We start from the raw sequence: 20623 nt of genomic DNA on the forward strand, positions 1-20623 counted from the left end.
TGGATCCAATTGCAATTTCTCTTTTGAACCCTTCAAAAACTAACGACAAAATATTAATAATTGAACAATCTATTGCATTCCAAGTAATAACATCTTTCTATTAAGATTTTCAATTAATTACACTAACTTAGATTATTTATTCAATAAAAAGTGTCATAAGTATACAATTTACTACATGAGTCAGTGACTCATCACTATTTTTTTTAAAAAATATTTTACTCCAATAATTTTATTATATTTTCTACTTTAAAATGAAATCAGAATCAAAGTTATAAATATATAACTATAATTGTCAACTACTGGCGAATTTCGTTGTGGTTGCAATAACTGTTATATTATATAAAAGACTGTTTTGTCAATATAAATTATTTTATTTGATAACATCACAATCCTTTTATTTCTTGCTTAAATGGACCCTTTCTTTAATTATTTTTTGGCAAGTTTTTAATAAATAAATAAAAACAAATATTGCCTTGAAATCAATTACATTATTAAATTTTTTAAAATAATGTGGCTTATGAGCAAAGGTTGAAAAGGTCCAAAAGGATCCCCTTTCTCTTCGTGGTGGCTATAGAGGGGTTAGGGGAGCTTATGAGAAAGGCGATTGTTAAAGGTGTGTTTTCAGGATTATGAGTCAACAGTGGCCCAATTGTCTCGCACTTACAATTTGCAGATGACACAATAATTGTGGAAGAAGCAACTTGAAAAATTTATGTGAAGATTAATTTCTACAAGAGTAAGTTGATTGGTATAAATGTTGATCAAGATTTTCTTCTTCAAGCTTCCAATTTCCTTCATTGCAAAGTTGATACATTTCCATTTAGATTTTTGGGAATCCATGTGGGGGCCAATCCAAGGTGCATGGGTACTTGGAAAAAACTGATTGAGGCGTTAAGAGGGAGATTGAAAAGTTGAAAGAGTAGATTCATGTCAATGGGAGAAGAGTAACGTTGTTGAATGCGGTGCTCAATAGCATCCCAGTCCACTACATCTCCTCTTATAAAATGGCAAGGAAAGTAGTATTGAAGTTTATTCATATCCAAAGGAACTTTCTATGGAGAGAGGTGAAGGATACAAAAAAATACCTTGGGTGAGGTGGGAGGAAGTGTGTAAATGTAAAGAGGAGGGGGGGGGGGGGCTTAGAGTGAAACATATTGAGAGGGTGAATTGGACTTTATTAGGAAAATAGAATTGGAGAGTGTTGGAGAATCAAAAGTGCTTGTGGTTAGACATTCTAAAAGCACAACACAATCCCTTGTTTGCTACACCAAATATTTCATTGACAAGTCCTAAAGTATTATGAGATGGATTGAATATAAGCTTTTGGAGTGAGGTGTGGCTTGATATGGATTGTTTTAAGTCTCTCGTTCCAAGATTGTTTGCTTTGACACTAAATAAGGAGAGTGTGGTGTTGGATAATGGTTTTTGGTTGGAGGATAGATGGGTATGGAGGATTTGGTGGAGGAGGGAACTTTGACCATGGGAGGAGGAGGTTGCTACTAATCTTTTTATTATTTTGTAGGATTATCGGCCATACCAAAGCACTTTGAATAGATGGATTTGGATGAGTGATAAGATTAAAGATTTTTCTACGAAATCTAGGTATTGTACTATACAAAGCAACGTGGATGTAGGACCAAACTTCATTGTTTTAAGCATTCAAATTTTGAACAAGGTATGGCGTTGTTAGGTTCCTCATCAAGTTCGAGTCTTTATATGGCAGTTGATCCATGACTCTTTTCCCCCTAATGCTAATCTTATTAGAAGAGGACTAAATAATATTTTGAAGAATGATAGATGTGTTTTTTGTAAAAGAGAGGTAGAAAATACTGTACATTTATTCATAGATTGTAGTTTTGCAAAATCTATTTAGGAGGGTATTGCAACTTGGTTGAACCGTTCGTTATGCTAATATCCTTCCTTAGTACAGAACGCTATTAGTTTTTCTGAGCTGCTACCGGAAAAAAAACGGTGAAAAGTCACTTTGGTTATTTGAAGCTTGACATTGTGGTGTATTTGGAAGTATAGGAACGGAATTATTTTTTCTAATTGTGAATTGTATGCCTTGAAAGTGCTAGAGATGATTAAATTGAAGACATAGCAAGCTCTTGTAGTTCATGCTAAAACAGTCTGTTTCTCATTCCTTGCTTAGTGCTCTGAACCCATTCTTACTATGAAATTGCTCTTTCCTGCATGATGACATGGATTATTACTTCAGAGCATATTTTCCTTCTTATTGCACATAAGGTTATGTCTAGGAGAGATTGTTTGTTTTGAATTGATCTGTGAAACTTATTATATGGTGCTTAGTACTTGTAAATATGGGCTAAGCTAAGCACTCCTAGTACTTAATTAATGCAACTTTTGTGCTTATAAAAAAAAAAGAATTCGTTTAGATTTGGCGAAAACAAAAAAGTTTGCAATTGCCTTGTTAATTTATCATTCTCATTCAGGTAAAATTTTCCAACTTCAGTTGGATTATACAAGGAAGAAAGCAAAATAAAAAATCTTTACTGTAAAAGAAAGTTCCTTTTTGTACAAATTTGGCTCAACTGATCACTCTAAGTCTCATTACAGCATGATTTACAGTTTATTCAAGTAGGAAACGAGGTTTAGGAACTCATCCTCCTTGCATGGAATTGTGAGACCACCTGTGGGATGATCATATTCAAATTCTTCTTCAGCTTGACTTAGTAATTCTTGAAATGAAGGTTGGTTCAAATATGATACTGGAATCACAAACGGCCTCATTTTATCTCCAACATAGACTGCTAGATGCGCGTCTAATAATACTTGTTATGCGGAAACCCATTGTTTTCTTTGTTGCTCTACACAACAAATAATATACTGATGTCAAAGGACTGTACGATAAAGAAATACTTCGGGAATGCAGTGACTTATGACGTTTTAGAACCCAAGAAATAGTGTATATATAGTTGTTAAGGGCCTCTTGATCCAATTCCACAATGAATGAGTTTTGATGGGGTCCACTGAGAGACAAGAGATCACATGATATTGTCTCAAGAGTTCTCTTTCAAATATTAGGAAGTTAAATGGGACTCCAAACACTCGGAGGCCGATAGATTTACTCACCTTAAATTAAATACATTCACTGAGATATAGCTACTTCAAACAAGCTTTCGACACCTCACATGTTTGTTTAGATAAATAACAAAGCTATTGCTATATATATCATGTACAAACTAATATCATAGTGAGAGTAAGCAACCTGAACAGACGCTATTGGAATTGGACGTAAGAAGATAACTGACGTTGAACAATGAACACATAGAGGCACTGTGAACCACATTTTCTTGTGTACGTCAAATTTTAGGCAACACCATGTGAACTTGCACAAATGAAGTTTGTGGATCCCGCTACCCCAAATAAGTGTCAACAAGATCCAATTGCTCTTTTTTTCACGTATACATCTGTTTTATTTCAGATGATGTAATTTGTTGGCTCTCACTCCAGAATGTGAGACTTGTACTATCTTATCTACCCTAACATGTTACGTTGATTCTTGAGAAACTCCTTCAAGACAATGCCATATGCACTTGTCTCTTGGTCTCGTGACTCCTATCTCATTTCCCTCCTTCACCAATAATTCAACGAGCCAACAGTTTCTTTTACATATTCTTCTATCGATATATATTCATGGTTGCAAGCATTTTAAGACCAACACAAATAATTCAGAAGCATTTGAAATTCATAAACCTGCACTTTCAAGTCTTTTAGATCATTATCTTCTCAAGTGTCAGCACATCCAATACAATAATGGGTTTTCGTTTACCTGGTATCAGAAAGGCATCATCTGCTGCTAACCAAGCATCTTCCAAAGTTGTGGAGGTGCCAAAAGGCTATCTTGCTGTGTACGTTGGAGAGAGAATGAAGCGGTTTGTGATTCCCATATCATACTTGAACCAACCTTCATTCCAAGACGTGTTGAGTCAAGTTGAGGAAGAGTTTGGGTATTATCACCCCACGGGTGGCCTCACAATTCCTTGCTGCGAAGATGTCTTCCAACAGATAACTTCTCACCTAGAAGGACTATAAATCTCACACTGTAGCAGTTGACATAGAGTTGTAGAGACAATTTTGTACAATAGGCATCTTCTCAACTTGTGAAGATCTCCATTTCTAGGAATATAGGAAAAAAAGAAAGACCATTGTAATGAGAAATTTGTTCTTTTTTCCTTTGTTTAATGACAATGAATTCAACTACTCAAGCTGCTCCTCTTTGTTTTCTGTTTATCAGTTACATTGTTATTATTCAATTCATCCCGTATGACTTGCTATAAGAAAACCAGACTTTGTTCTGATAAATTTTAGGACATGAATAGGACACGTCATTCCTAGCATGGGAAGAGTAAAAGGTTTTTACTAGGACCATGCAGTAAGATTAATTTGTTTGGCACAAAATTAAAATTTTTTTATTAATAAATGTATACAATATGCATAAATTTTGGGAGCCCATGCCCCAGTCACACATGAGGTGTACCTTCCCTGCCATGGATGGGGTGCAATAATAATAGAGTTAACATCAAGGTTAAAATTTACCCTTGAATAACATTGGCCTACTTCAATAGCAGAAGCTCTCTCTCATATCATTGACCTATGGATTGTTTGAACTGATGTTTTTCTATGAATTTTGTTTTCTAGATCAAATGAAGCTATGACCTTTTAATTGAAGAAGCATAGGCTTAAAGCTTTTACATGGAATTGTGAGACCACCTGTTGGGTGATCATATCCAAATTCTTCTTCTGCTTGACTTAGTAAATCTTGAAATGAAGGTTGGTTCAAATATGATACTGGAATCAGAAACCGCCTCATTTTATCTACAACATAGACTGCAAGATAGCCTTTTGGTACTTCAACCTCCTTGGAGGCTGCTTGGGATACAGAGAATGATGCCCGTTTAATTATACTTGCTACGCGGAAACCCATTTTTTATGTTGCGACACAATTCACACAAATCAATCTATTGAGAATATACTGTTGTCAAAGTACTTGTGTTGGAAAGAAATATTTGAATTCTGATGCTTCAGGACGCAAATCACTTGTGCTGCTTGACAATCCATGAAGTAGTGCATGTATAGTTGCCAGGGACCTCTGCAATGTAATTCCACAATGAATGAATTTTGATGGGGTATTGAGAGACAAAGGATCACGTGATATTTTTTTGAGATCACACTAGAGGATTAGGAAGTTAAATGGGTGTGCATACCCCACCTTCTGAGATAATGGCCAACAAGCTACCAACTTTAGAACTTGATGTTTGTTGATGCATTGTGCTATAGCTAATCCAACGGTGGACAAGCTTTAGACATATCACATGTTTCTTTAAATAAGATGACAATTCTATTGATATATAACTACCATGTATTAACTGATATCCGTGACACAGAAAGCAACCAGTAAACCTTAAGCAGACCAGATTGGTAGCTCTAAAACAGTGTTAGTAAAAAGAAAACCAATATTGAATACATGATCATGAGTCACTGAACCACATTTTTACCCATGTCAAATTCAAACCAAGACTGCATGAAATTTGCACACGTTAAGTTTGCATCCCCACCTTCCTTAATACTTGTCAACATGATCCAATTAGATTTTCTTTTTCATAGATACATCTGTTTCATTTCTAGTGGGGAGATCTGTTGGCTTTCAGTCCAAAAGCCAGGATAGTTTTATCTTAACTATTATAACAGGTTAAGTTGATTCTTGGGAAAGTCCTCTTAGACATCATCATATGCTCTTCTCTCTCAGTTGGTCCCATGACACCTATCTCGTAGTCCTCCACCAATAATTTAAGTAGCCAATGGTTTCTTGCATATCTTTCTATATATATTAATGACCACAAGCATTTTGAACCAACAGAAATCATTCACATCCTAAAGCATTCAAAGTTCACAAACGTCCAATTTCAAGTTTTTTTAGACTGTTATCTTCCTCAAGTATCAACACATACAATACAACAATGGGTTTTCGTTTACCTGGTATCAGAAGGGCTTCACTTTCTGCTAATCAAGCATCTTCAAAAGCAGTTGACACACCAAAGGGATATCTTGCAGTGTATGTTGGAGAGAGAATGAAGCGGTTTGTGATTCCCATATCATACTTATACCAACCTTCTTTCCTTGACTTGTTAAGTCAAGCTGAGGAAGAGTTTGGATATGATCATCCCAAGGGTGGTATTACAATTCCTTGCAGTGAAGATGTCTTCCAACATGTAATTTATAGATTCAATGAGCTATAAATCTCACATTCTAGGAGACTGACATAGATATATAGGTATAGACATTTTGTACCATAGGCATCTTCTCAACTTGTAAAGGTCTCCTTTTCTTGAGAGATAGGGATAAAAGGACCATTAGAATGACAAATTCACAGAGCATGTCTTTTCTATTTTGTGCAATGACAATGAATTCAACTATACAGGTGGCTCTTCTATGTTTTCTGTTTATTTGCTACAATGTTCACTTCTACCTGTATGAACAAGGTTGCTTGCTGTAAGAAAGACCAGACTTGCTTGTTCTGATAAATTTGAAAAAGCAGAGAAAGAACACATCATTTCTAGATAGGGCAAAGCAAAAGTATGTTCCAAAGATAAAGAGAAATTTATTTGGGACAATGTTAAAATATATTTCATTAATAAATTCACACAATCTACATATAAATAAATTTTGAGGTGGCAATGCCTCAATAAAACTTTACTTACCTTCCCTGCCAAGGCAGGTGCATAATAAGAAAGGACTTGCACTCAAGGTTTACACAGGCCTATTTCTATAGCCAAAGCTTTTTCTTATCCCATTGATATATGATATGGTTTGTCTATAATTCTACATGTGCAGAAGTCAAAGAACCAAAAAATTTCTAAGACTTTAGTCTTTTATATGAAATGAAGCTAGACCTTACATTGCAAGAAGCTTAGGTTTAAAGTTTACCCATACACACGAAAAACAAAAAAAGTTTCCTTAAAGCTAACAATATATCTAAGACTTTAATAATTATGACAGTTAACTAATGTTTAGATTCTAAATTATCATCCCAAAAATTTTATACAATTGGGCTTGGGAGCTGCTTATTTTAATATCATGGATCCTAGTTCTCAATTTAAATTAAATAAACAAAAATAAATTTGAAAGGAACAAAGTATAGGCCACAAATAATAGAACAACGGTTTGCTAATCCTTGACTCTGTGTAGATTGAAATTCTTATTTTCCTTCTACCAAAATTTGCAATATCTTCTGCTGTTGAGAATTTGATGCAATACAGTAGAGATAATAATCCATGTATTTCTGCCTAAGAAAAAACTAATAATGCCCGCGGTTGTTCTACTTGTTTGGGAAATATAGAAGAATAGATGACCCTTGGAAAATAATGATGATTTTCCAGCGTTGATAGAATGTAAAGGAGAACTAAATTAACTGAAGATAAATTACTTTGCGGTGCTGAAAGAAGGAACTAAACGAGTCACATATATGAAAGAATCTAACGAAAAATTAGCTAAAGTTAATCCCTATTAAATGCTTATAGCCTGATATATATCAACCAAAATTTAAGATTTGGCAAAAGTTATAAATGTTTTTACAAAGTCTTGTCATAACTTTCACTTTCTGATAACATTTTTCCATTTACAAAGAGATGATACAAGGAAGAAACTAAAATGAAAAGTCTAAAAAATGAAGTGATGTGCCGTCTATACAATATTTTCCTCTGCTAATATATGGTTTATCTCAGTCTTCGTTAGAATGTCACAGGCTTACAGCCCATTCAAGCGAGAAGTGAGGCTTAGGAACTCATCCTCTCTGCATGGAATTGTGAGACCACCTGTTGGGTGATCATATCCAAATTCTTCTTCTGCTTGACTTAGTAGTTCTTGAAATGAAGGTAGGCTCAAGTATTATATTGGAATCACAAACCGCCTCATTTTATCTCCAACATACACTGCAAGGTAGCCTTTTGGTACTTCAACTCCCTTGAACTTTTCCTGGGTTGTAGAAAATGATGACTGTCTAATACCTGGTATGCCGAAACCCATTATTTTCTGTTGCTTCACACAAAATATATTGATCTCAAAGGACTTGTACAAGAAAGAGGTATATGACTTGTGTTGCCTGAGAACCCAAGAATTGGTGTATATATAGCTTTTAAGAACATCTGCAATCAAATTACACCATTTATGATTTTTGAGATGGGGTCAACTGAGAGATAACTGATTTCATGGTATTGTCTTAAAGATATCTGTTAGGATTAGGAAGTTAAGTTGGAGTGCATACCCCACCTTCTTAGATGATGACCAAAAGATTTGCCCACATGAAATTGAAGATGTCAGAATAGGTTAAATCTAATGCTTGTTCATTTATTGTGCTATCACTACTCCAATAACAGACATGCTTTAGACATCTCACATGGTTCTTTAGATAGGATTGACAATGATATTTATTTATATCTACAAAGTACCTACTAATATCAGGGTGTATGCAACCTGTAAACCACATGCAGACCTGATTGATAACTTTGAAACACTGTTTGGAGGCAAGAAGAGAGCCACATTTTTTATGTACAACAAATTCTAAGGAGCATGCCAACACCCCATGAAATTTGAATACATTAAGTTTATGGCTCCCTCCAAAATAAGTATGTCAAGACGTTGATTCTTCAGAAAGCTCTCTAAGACAACACCATGTGACCTATTGTTTGCCCTTGGGTCCTAGACGCATTAGGTCCTTTGACACTTATAGCCCTTCTCCACTAATCATTCATGTAGCCAACAGGCGGTTACATATCCTTTTATCTATATATATTCATGGCTTCAGGCATTTAGGACCAATACAAATCATTCACATCCAGAGGTATATGAAATTCAAACACTTGCATCTTATATATACTTGTCTTTTTGGATCAATCACTTTTCAACACATATAACAATGGGTTTTCGTTTACTGGGTGTCAGAAAGGCATCTTTTGCTGCAAACCAAATAGCTTCAAAATCTGTAGAAGTACCAAAGGGCTATCTTGCAGTGTATGTTGGAGAGAACGTGAAGCGGTTCGTGATCCCCATATCATACTTGAACCAACCTTCATTCCAAGACTTGTTGAGTCAAGCTGAGGAAGAATTTGAATATGATCATCCCATGGGTGGTCTCACAATTCCTTGCAGCGAAGATTGTTTCCAACATATAACATCTAGCTTGAAGGAGTTATAAATCTCACACAGTAGAAAACTGACATAGATTAGTACATACATTTTGTACAATAGATTAGAATAGATGATCAGAATGACACATTCAGACTATGTCCTTCTTTTTTGCATCATAAAAGTGAATTCAACTCCTCAAGTGAATCCTATGTGTTTGCTGTCTATTAAGTAATTACAATGTTCAATTGTTCCTAATTTGTCTCTGCAATCAGGAACTTATGATGTATGAGCAAGGCTTCTTGCTGTAAGAAAAGGTAGACTTAGTTGTTCTGAAAATTTTGCAAGCAGTAACAAAGTACATACGAAATTAAAATGATGGGGATACATGGGCCTTATCATACATTAAGTGCCTTCTCTATATAGGCAGCTCCACAATAACAATAAACTCGTCATCAAGGTGTACACATGCTGAAGTTTTAGATATGCCTCAATTTTTTCAAAATTCAATAATCAGGGCTATTTCAGATTTCAATGCTACTCGTATTGAAGGTTAACTACAATTTCAGATTAATCATTCGAAGTAGTTTGGTAGTCAAAGTGGAAAATTGAAAAAAAAAATGATCTAAGTTCTTTCAGAAATAAAAATTTATGTACTTATTAGCCTAATAAGGTATTTCCATACTTGACAAATCTCTTTATAAATTGCCTTGTTATTCAAGTACTTTGTAGTAACACCATAAGAAAGCTCACAAACTCTGGCTTGGTTCTATCAACTGGAAATTCATTTAGTCTCAGCAAAGCTCCAAATTTAAGTATGGTATTTTTTTGTGAGGCTCGGTTAAATGTTGTCTTGCACAGACTATCCAAATTTAATCACTCCACAACAACAGTAGACAAATTTTTACTGTTTCAATTACAAGGGAAGCGGTTAGCTCAAGTGAAGGACCATGCATCGTGTCTTGCAATTACTAATAATACTAGTTAACAACATAGGAACTTGTCACAAAATGTGGTGTTCCCTTGCCTCTAATTTGATATTTTTAATATCTATCAGCTACACTTCGTGGTCTATTCCAAGAACTGGCAGTTTATCCATATGAAAAACCTGTGTGATATGTTTTGAGCCAGACTGGAACTTAAGAAAGCCAGTGTATTTGGTATGCAATTATTAGGTCATTGGCTGTAAAGTCTTTTCTGAAGGGGCAACCAAGTTGGCATGAATTGCCAAATCTCATGTAATCCTTCGTCAACACCATGAAGAAAGTACCATGCAACATCTCATTGGCCCTTGTCTCCCACTGGACCCCATCAGCATCCCTAGCCCACCAACCATTCAATTCCTTAAAGACAGAGACTTTTATCTATCTATAAATACTCAACATGACATTTTTGAGAAACACAAGTCACTCACGAAACAAGAATTCAAATATTTCTTTCTAACACAAGCCCTTGCTTTCGTTTTATTTTTCTTGGTGTGTTGCAACTCAAAACAATGGGCTTCCACTTACCTGGTATTAGAAGGGCATCTTTAACCAAAGCAGCTTCCAAGGCTGTGGAAGTACCTAAAGGCTATCTTGCAGTCTATGTTGGGGAGAAAATGAAGCGGTTTGTTATTCCTATTTCATATTTGAATCAACCTTTATTTCAAGAATTACTAAGCCAAGTTGAAGAAGAATTTGGATATGATCATCCGATGGGAGGTCTCACAATTCCTTGCATTGAAGAAACTTTCTTAGACCTCACTTCTCGTTTGAATGTGCTATAGATCTTACGGAAAGAGACTGACATAGATTAGTTGAGGCAAATGTACAGAAGGAACTTTTATTTTTCTTTTTAACCTTCTTTTGTAAGTGGAAAATTACATCCAAGTGAGAGTTATTAACAGAGATATTGAATTTTTATTTTTTGGGTCAAATTTAAATGAATTTATATATGCAATTTTTCTGGTGAAAATTTGTATATATGGACAACCACTGTTTTGCATATTCTCTTCATTTTTTCACTTCCTTTGCTGTTCTGCTCTTACTGTTGAACAAAAATTGCATAATGATACAAAAGGGGTAATCTTTCAATCCAATACATATGGAGCTTGGGATTTTTGTTGCGCATGTTATCTACTTTGTGGCTGGACTCTGAAAACCTGAACTGCAATGGAAGACTAGTCATAATTGGATAGAGCACTGACCAATGATTTAATAAATCAATTATCTAATATTTTGAACTAAATTCAGCATAAATTCACATTATTTAGATCACTTGTTAACAATATGCTTTTAAAACTGCTCTAGGTTTTTTTTAGTTATTTCAGTTTATTAGATCAATATTATAGTCAATGAGTAGTTCCTACATTTTAGGAATAATTTAGTTTTCTATCCAAATTTGTTATCAATTCTTTGGTTGCATAATTAGTTTCTGTTTATTTAAGTTATTATAAATGTATTGTTAATATTGAATAAAGTTGAGTTTGTTCTCCATTCATTCTCCTCACATTTCTGTGCATTTTTTACTTTTTACTTTTTACTTTTTTGCCATTAAATCAACAAAACTTACTGATTAAATAAGCAGAGCTGCTCTCAGCTTGGACTTATATGCCATAATAATTAATGATTAGAAACAAAAGTTCTTTTATAGTCAAACAAGTTAGTGAACTTCAATTATTTGATTTAATAATTAAATATCTCACACCTTTTAGCCTTACATGTATACTTTAGAAAACGTTGGTATAAAATGACAACAGAAGACTTTTGGTAAAGCAAAAGTTAAACTGAACCTATGTGAACCCATAGAAAAGGAAGGAACTTGAGCCTCTAAATTTGAATGGGAATATTCCAGAGGAAAGAGGATGTAATTCAAGGTTAGACCCTTAGGCTGTGACTGTGAGAGTCCTTTAAAAGAATTGGACCATGCCATGAAAAAACAAGACTAATGGGAGAAAAATAGGTGACATAGTGCAAGCGTTAACAGCTACAAGTGTTGCAACAGTAAAAATGGCAAATTGGTGAAGTACTAAAGTGGCAAGGGAGTATCCAACAACAATTCCTCTAACAAAGCGAGTTTTCATATATTTAAATAGTAAATACTCAACGGAAGATCTTACATTAATTAATCAATGAAATTAATAACGTTTTCCCTTACATTTTCCATGTGTGCATGAAAGCAGAGCGAGAAAATGTTTACAAATTGCTTGTTTGATCTAAATACTATTCTATGTCAGTGTCTTTGGTCAAAAACTATTCAATAGATAATTGACATGGTATTTCAGAAAACATCTTCTGTGCAAGGAATTGTAAGGCCACCCATGGGATGATGGTACCCATGTTCTTCTGCTTTGCTTAGCAAGTTCTGAAATGAAGGTTGGCTCAAGTATCCAATCGGAATTACAAACCACATCATTTTTTCACCAACATACACTGCATGATTTTCTAACACAAAGTAAACGAAAATCCATGATTTCTCTTTCTTGTTTGTTACTCTGCACACACACAACTATAGAATGATCTCAAAGAACTTGAATGACAAACAAATATTTCTAGTCTAATGCTTTAGGACATAGCTAAGAGTGGAATGATGAGTGCATATGGTGCTTGTGTGGATAACCTTCATTGCAAAATTGAATGGTTAATGGGCTATTTGATTTGATCTAGTGAGAGACAAGGGCTCATGATTCATGAACCATGTGGTATTGTCTTATAGGTCTCTATCAATACTTACTAAAGAATTTAGTGTAAATGATATTTGTACATATAGAAGAGTGACCAACACAGTTATTGCTTGAGGATGAAAGAGATTTGTGCAGTAAGGAAACTAATTATTGTGTAGCCAATGTAATGCCTTGCTTCTATTGTTCAAGAAGTGCTGGAGACATCTCATCACTTTCTCACACATAATTCTTGGTCACTTCGTGGATTAGTCATAATAAATTATGCATAGTTGCAATGGTGGTATGACAGCTAAAAGAAATTACTTCAATTGTTAATAATTATCTGCACATTATTAGCTGTGTCTGCTTGGAGATTCAATTCAATTAAATGGATGCACAAAAATGTCTCTAGTCAAAATCATTGGAATTCTTTGTCATAACAACTTGCAACCCTCGTCCTTGTGAAGAGTACGGAAAGTACAATGCAACGTATAATTTAATTAGAGATTGATACATTGTTGTAAGGTGCGATCTGGTATATCTTTTTTCTCTTCATTTTCACTTCATCTTGACATTCGTCAACAAATGGGGTGAAAAAATAGTGAACAAAAAAACAGTTTTATTACGGTAAAAATGTGAAACCTAAGACATTATTATAACATAACCTCTGCATTATATTTAATTAGCCACGGGTTCATCCCATCAACTATTTTCTCGCCCATATTTTTTGTCCATCTGTAGAATTTTTTTCTCGTATTTTTCTTATCTATTTAAACTATTTTTCTTCCGAATTTTCCTCCCATTTAAATAAAATTTTCTTGCCCCTTTTCTTTGTTTTTCCTGCCTATTTGTGTTTTCTCACTTCATTTGAATTATTTTCTCCACCAACTTCTTTTACTCATTTACATCATTTTGGCTCATTTTTATGTTCATTCACATATTCTTTTTCCTGCCCAATTGAATGATTTTCCCTCCCATTTTTCTTTTTATTTGCATGCTTTTAATGACCTTTCTGCCCATTTGTATGAATCGTTAAACTTTTCTTTCTTGCTACTCTTTGGTTCATTTTCATAGTTTTTGCTATCTATTTTTCTTATCCATTTGCATTATTTTTTCACCCATTTTTTGTTTTATCATTACATGAAATTTTTATTTTGATAATAAATCTATATGAATATAAAACATAGGCCGTTGGATTAAGATTACATATGGTCTGAAAATTATTATTATGAATAACTTTAAATACGACTTATTGTCATTTGATTTTCTATATTTTATATTCAAGACATTTTTATAAGGTAAATAATTATTAAACCATGGATAACACAGAAATATTTTATGAGAAATTCAACCATTGAATCATCTTATATTATTTTTATGATAATATAAATTAAATTTAATACAATTTAGACATTTGTCGATATATTCTCTGAATTTGATATTTTCTTATATTTTAAAAATAATCAGCTATTAAAATAGAATAATGTGATAAAATATTTATTAATTTTATTTTTTTATAAAATTTTATAAAATTGATCTATTTGATAAGAACTTTCAACCTAGTGGTTAGATTGATTCACTTAATGAAAAGCACCATAGCTACGTGTCTCATGTGTTAATTGAATGATATATTTGAATTCATATCATAAAATCCAGTAAGAGATGTCTCATTTTTTTTATAAATTTTTAAAATTTATGATAAGTTTTTTAATCAACGTGCTAATTTTGCATAAGGAATAACAATATCATTAATATGCTAAAAGTTGACACGGGATTATTCTAACTAGTGGTCTCGGATGGCAACTATATTGAAATTCGTTGCGGAGAGTTTTGTCATCCTTATTGATTCGATCAAATTCATTACAGAATTCAAGCTCAAAGAGGGTGCACTAAACCGAAAATGAAAAGGAATAACAATCAAATTAAACTCATTTTCAGAGGAAAGAAGATTAAGTAAAAATGATATAGGATCAATAAGGAATTACATGAATGTTACATTCGGCATCATTACAAACAAAAATAAAATATCATATTTTTCTGTATGACTCTTAATGGAAACAGAATTATTTGGAGATTGCAGCAAATTAAATCGGTTTATTTGCTGTCTACTTTGCTTTTGAATCCTTGAACCAATTTTTGTTTCACCCAAAAAGGGAAAAACAGCAATGATCTGTTTCAATTCATTTAGATGGATAAGAAATAAAGAACAGTATAAATTTGTTCTCAAGAAGAAAAGAATATTATAAATTCACTTGAACTGTTTAGGAGATTATCATTGAGATGTCATACACTTTCTACAACATCAAAACGAAAAAAGGAATGCCTTCTGTACAACGTTTTTCTCAACTACTCTAAGTTACTCTTCTGCAGTATGATATGGAGTTATGAACTATTGCTCGTTCAAGCTAGAAGCTAGATCTAAGAATGCATCTTCCTTGCAGGGAATTGTGAGACCTCCCATTGGATGATCGTAGCCAAACTCGTCTTCAGATTGTTTTAACAATTCTTGAAATAAAGGCTGGTTCAAGAATGATAGGGAATCATGAACCTCTTCATCTTCTCTCCAACATAGACTGCAATATAGCCTTTTGGAACTTCCACTACCTTGCAAGCTGCTTGGCTAGTAAATGATATTCGCCTTCCAAGTAAGCGAAAACTCATAGTTTTTGCTTCTGCGCACAAAGAACTACAGAATGATCTCAGAAGACTAAAAAATGCAATGAGCTTGACTTCTGCTGATTCAATGTAAGAAAGAATGACTTGTGTGGCTTGTAAACCCAATAACATATATATAGCGATAATGCAAGGCTTTCTCTACTGAATTTGATGGTGATTATACTATTTGATTGGGTCAAGTAAGAGACAGGGCTTATAAAGGTTCACATGGTATGTCTTGGATAGGTTCTCATAAAGATTACTTGAGATCTAGTAAAATCTGCCTAAGAAAAAGACATTGGTGGCCTAGGCCTACTTCTCATGTTTCGGACATATTCTAAACATATCAAATGTTGTGCTCATAGTTTTTATAAGACAACTGGCAGCTACTGATACTTGGAAACATATATTTGAGTTACTACATCACAGTGTTTGGTGATGAGAAGAACCTCTTGATGGGATTTTACACTAACTAATGCCATGACTACTTGCAGTGCATGGCATATGGTTGTACAGATGAACATCTGTTATGTTATGCTGCTCTAAAACATTGAGTGGAATCAACCGAGTTATTAAAAAATATTCAAATTTCTAGAATAGTTTAGAAAAATATTAAGAACAATCTAGAAAAAACCATCTATATCTTTAACTTACAAGATAATTTCAGAGATCATAATTCTAGGATATTGTAAATATTATAATATTGAATCACTCAAATGGCAGAGGATGTTTAAAAATAGGCATGATATCACATTGTAAATGTCAAAAAGAAGTAAACAAACTATCAATTTTCCATCTCTTGAGTGTCTTACTCAAACTTCTTCAACTATCATTTTCAACTATTCCAACTAACATATTTCAACAATGATACTCATCACTTGTATCAAAAACTATTAGTAACATTAGAGCTACGTTAAGTCATTTATTGAGCATAGAAATATTACCATATTATTTCAAAAATAAAATAAATCACTTCCAAATTTTTTCTAACCAATGGCTAGTATTACTCAACCATCATCTCTCCCTATTTTCATTTTCAATGGTGAAAATTATGAATTTTGGAGTACAAAAATGAAGAAATTTCACCTTTCAAGATTTGTGAGATATTGTAAAATAAAGATTTACTACTCCAACAGACATCTCATCCTTTACAACAGCTTAAAGAAAAGAATTGAAGAAAAATAAACAAAAAGATTCAAAGGCCTTATTTACTCTTACTCTACAACAAACTGTGACTGACACAATTTTTTCAAGAATAATGGGTGTCATAATAACCAAAGAAGCAAGGGGTACTTTGCAGGAGGAGTTTGAAGGAAGCAAAAAGGTATGAGTTGTAAAACTCCAAACTCTATGGTGAGAGTTTGAATTATTAAAAATGAAAGAGGCTGAGACCATAAGAGATTACTATTCTAAAATAAAAGAAGTAGTTAATCAAATTAGAGCTTACGGGTAAAACATTATTGATAAGAAAGTAGTTGAAAAATTATTAATCATAAATTTCTCATAAATATGATCCAATTGTGATAACTATTGAGCAAATAAAGTATCTATCTACTTAATCAGTGGCAAAGTTGTTGGTGCCCCTGAAGCTTATGAGCAAAGGTTAAAAAGGCATGATAAGGACTTAATTGAAAATGTCTTTCAATCAAATCTCAAATTACGATCTCAGAATAAAGAGAATGAAAGAAGAAAGAATAAGGAGAAACTTCTAGAATCAAAGAGAATTTTAGAAAGTTCTCTGAAACTAATCAAAATAAATATCCTCCATGCGTCATCTGTAAGATGACAAATCATCTTGAAGAAAAATGTCGGTATTGTGAAAAACCACAATGTAGACAATACAAGAAATTTGGATATGTGGAAAAGTATTATTGCAACAAAAACAAATATGAAACAAATTTTATTGAAAAGTATGATCGATAACAACATATTTTCTATGCTACTCAAGAATATTCCAGCAATGAAATGAGCGCGATTGTGGCAATCACATGGCCAATTTAACAAGTTAAGAATGCAATGAAATGAGCACGATTGAAGTTCTCACCATTTTCAAAGTGCTGCAATGAGAAATCAATTTAACAAGTTAAGAATGCAATGCACAGAGGCAAAAATATAGATTACTGCAATGAAAGCAAATTCAAGTCTGCTGTCAAAATATGTAATATACAGATGCAATAGTACATATGCACATAATTGAGCAATCAAATTCAGAGGAATTTTAATATCCCTAATTTGTAAGTTCAGAGTGCATCCACTATCACAAATAAACAGGGTAACGCAGAGAAATATTTTCAAGTTTCAACCAATTTTCAAACATAGTTCTGCAACCCAATCATTTTAAGCAAAAAACTATTTTAGCAAAATAATGCAGAGTTGATTGTCCTGATATTTTTCAATCATTCAATTGTATTACAAAGTAGCATGTAGTTGTAGTTAATCTCATTCAGCAATTTTAATTCAAACATTTTCACTGAAGTCTTTTTAGGTCAACCCAATTTCTGCAAAAATTTTGTTCATATAATGTGCAATGCAAGTTTGAATCTTCCTAAAAAAAATATCATAAACGACAGGGAAAACCTATTCACAGTATTGTTCGTTTCTATCGTTGAATCAAATAATATTAGAACAGTGTCCCATTGCCCCATTCGACATTTTCCCAAAACATTCAAACACAGAAAACCTTAACCACAGATTCATAGAAATGAGGGGAAGCGTACCTTGAAGGAAGATGCAGAAGTGTGTGGGAAATAAGTGTTGCTGCTAGGTCGACACACACAGAGAGTGAAATTGCAGAGAATGCTCAGAGAGAAAGAGAATTTTTAGGTTTAAGAGTGTGTGCATGTTCACTTTTGGCAACATTTATAGCTACACTTGGCAGGTGACCACTTTTAAAATTAGAAGTGAACGTTGCATCATTAAAAGCATTCAGCGTGGTTACTATTTTTAAATAGAGTGAGCATTCCAGAGAGGTTAATTTTTATGATTGAAAAGCGGTTTGTCACTATTGCTGGACAAAGTGACAACGCACAAGTTACGCATACAGGATTTTTCATACTTACCTGTGTGTGGTCACTTTTTTCAGGGAAAGTGAGCGTTCCAAAGGGAGGTATTTCCTTCAGACATCTACGTGTTCACTCTTATCAGTAAGAGTGGATGTTCCAGAAAGGTGTGTTTTACAGTCAGCCTCTGCGCGTTCACTCTCATCAGTGAGAGTGAGTGTTCCAGAGGAGCGTGTTATTCTTCATGCCTCTGCGTGATCACTTTTATCAGCAAAAGTGATTATTCTAGAGGGGAACATCGGAATGCAGCCTCTGCGTGGCTCCTTTCCTGCAAAATAGTGATTCCTTTCATCAATCAAAGCTCTCTAAAACCTCAATTAGCTCACTTATCAAATTCTAATCCTTCCAATACACACTCACCACATGAAATCTCAATTCATTCATCAGATTCACCCCAAATTACAGATGCAGCAGAATCACAAAGATGAAATTGCAGACTTTGAATAATATGAATAATGCAAATTCAAAAGCAATGCAGAAAACTTAAATTGGGTTAGAAATGTGAGTTGCCTCTCAGAAAGCGCTCTTTTAACGTCACTAACTTGATGTTAAATGTTTCTCACTCAGGAGAAACCAGTTTGACATAAGAGATATTCCTTGAAAATTCTTCTCCATGATAAACCTTCAACTTTTGGCCATTGACCTTGAATTCTCTCCCTGTCTTTTGATCCTTAATTAGAATTGCTCCAAAGGGAGATGTTTCTTTGATCATAAAAAGTCTAGACCATCTTGATCTCAATTTTCTTGGAAATAGTTTCAGCCTAGAATTAAACAACAATACTTGCTGTCCAGGTTGGAATTTTCTCTGCAGTATGAACTTGTCATGAATTCTCTTGGTTCTTTCTTTGTACAACTTTGCATTCTCATAAGCTTGCTGTTTGAACTCCTCGAATTCGTGCAGCTGCAAAATTCTCTTCTTTCCAGCACTTGTTAAGTCCGAGTTCAACCATTTAGTGGTCCAATAAGCCTTATGTTTCAACTCCAAAGATAAGTGACATGCCTTTCCAACGACTAATTGGTAGGGTGACATACCAATTGGAGTCTTAAAAGCAGTCCTATATGCCCATAGAGAGTCATTTAACTTCTTTGACCAATCTTTCCTTGAACTATTTACACCTTTTTCCAAAATTTGCTTGATTTCTCTGTTTGATACTTCAACTTGCCCACTTGTTAGTGGATGATATGGGGTAGCAACCTTGTGTTTCACACCATACTTCATTAGTACTGTTTCAAGGTGTTTGTTGCAGAAATAAGCACCTCTATCACTTATCAAGAATCTGGGTACTGCAAACCTTGCAAAAATGTTCCTTCGTATAAAAGAAATCACAACTTTGGCATCATTTGTTCTTGTAGGAATGGCTTCTACCCACTTAGAAACATAGTCAACTGCTACTAGAATATACTAATGGGAAAATGATGTGGGAAAAGGTCCCATGAAGTCAATTCCCCACACATCAAACAACTCCACTTCTAGGATGTTTGTCAATGGCAGTTCATGCTTCCTAGAGATGTTGCCTGTCCTTTGACACTTATCATAGCTTTCAATATATTTCTTAGTATCCTTGAATAATGTAGGCCAAAAGAAACCTGCTTGCAAGACTTTTGCAGCAGTCCTTGCACTTGCATGGTGGCCTCTATATTCTGAGTTGTGGCAATGCCATAGTATTTCAGCTTGCTCACTTTGTGGGATACACCTCCTAAGTAGACCATCCACCCCAATTTTGAACAAGTAAAGGCCTTCCCACAAATAGAATTTGTTGTCATGTAAGAACTTTTTCTTTTGCTGCCAAGTGAACCTCTTTGGAATGAGTTGAGTAGCCTTAAAATTTGCAATATCAGTAAACCAAGGCATGTCTTCCACTGCAAGAAGCCTTTCATCTAGAAATTCTTCATTGATTTCTAAGGAGTTGGGGGTTAGACTTTCTAATGGAAGTCTAGACAGGTGGTCAGCTACCCCATTTTCCTTTCCCTTTTTGTCTTTAATTTCCAACTCAAATTCCTACAGCAATAGAATCCATCTCAATAGTCTTGGCTTGGCATCCTGCTTGGACAACAAATATTTAAGTGCAGAATGGTCAATATACACTATAACTTTTGATCCCATCAAATATGATCTAAATTT

General features: G+C 34.0%; 2 protein-coding genes and 1 pseudogene across 2 annotated transcripts; all 3 read left to right on the forward strand.

Moving 5' to 3' along the window:
* The first annotated feature begins 3706 nt into the window (after positions 1-3706).
* LOC113864848 (auxin-induced protein 6B-like) lies at positions 3707-4056 on the forward strand. Its single transcript, XM_027499022.1, has one exon. The coding sequence runs from the start codon at positions 3778-3780 to the stop codon at positions 4054-4056; it is 279 nt and encodes a 92-aa protein (XP_027354823.1). The 5' UTR covers positions 3707-3777.
* Positions 4057-5970: 1914 nt separating this feature from the next.
* LOC113864852 lies at positions 5971-6237 on the forward strand (annotated as a pseudogene).
* A 2698-nt stretch (positions 6238-8935) lies between these two features.
* Positions 8936-10912, forward strand: LOC113864840. The gene is made up of 2 exons (XM_027499015.1): positions 8936-9164; positions 10569-10912. Exons 1-2 carry the CDS (start codon positions 8936-8938, stop codon positions 10910-10912), a joined length of 573 nt encoding a protein of 190 aa, XP_027354816.1.
* The last annotated feature ends 9711 nt before the right edge of the window (positions 10913-20623 follow it).

Source organism: Abrus precatorius, unplaced genomic scaffold (assembly GCF_003935025.1).
Source record: "Abrus precatorius isolate BTA unplaced genomic scaffold, Abrus_2018 Scaffold4, whole genome shotgun sequence".
In the NCBI taxonomy this organism is placed as follows: Eukaryota; Viridiplantae; Streptophyta; class Magnoliopsida; order Fabales; family Fabaceae; genus Abrus; species Abrus precatorius.

What these genes read in the sequence shown, in the direction of transcription:
- LOC113864848 (XM_027499022.1), top strand. Translation starts at nt 3,778, where the DNA reads ATGGGTTTTCGTTTACCTGGTATCAGAAAGGCATCATCTGCTGCTAAC.
- LOC113864840 (XM_027499015.1), top strand. Translation starts at nt 8,936, where the DNA reads ATGGGTTTTCGTTTACTGGGTGTCAGAAAGGCATCTTTTGCTGCAAAC. An exon ending in GGGTGGTCTCACAATTCCTT is followed by an intron (nt 9,165 to 10,568) that starts GCAGCGAAGATT and finishes ACGAAACAAGAA; the next exon opens with TTCAAATATTTCTTTCTAAC.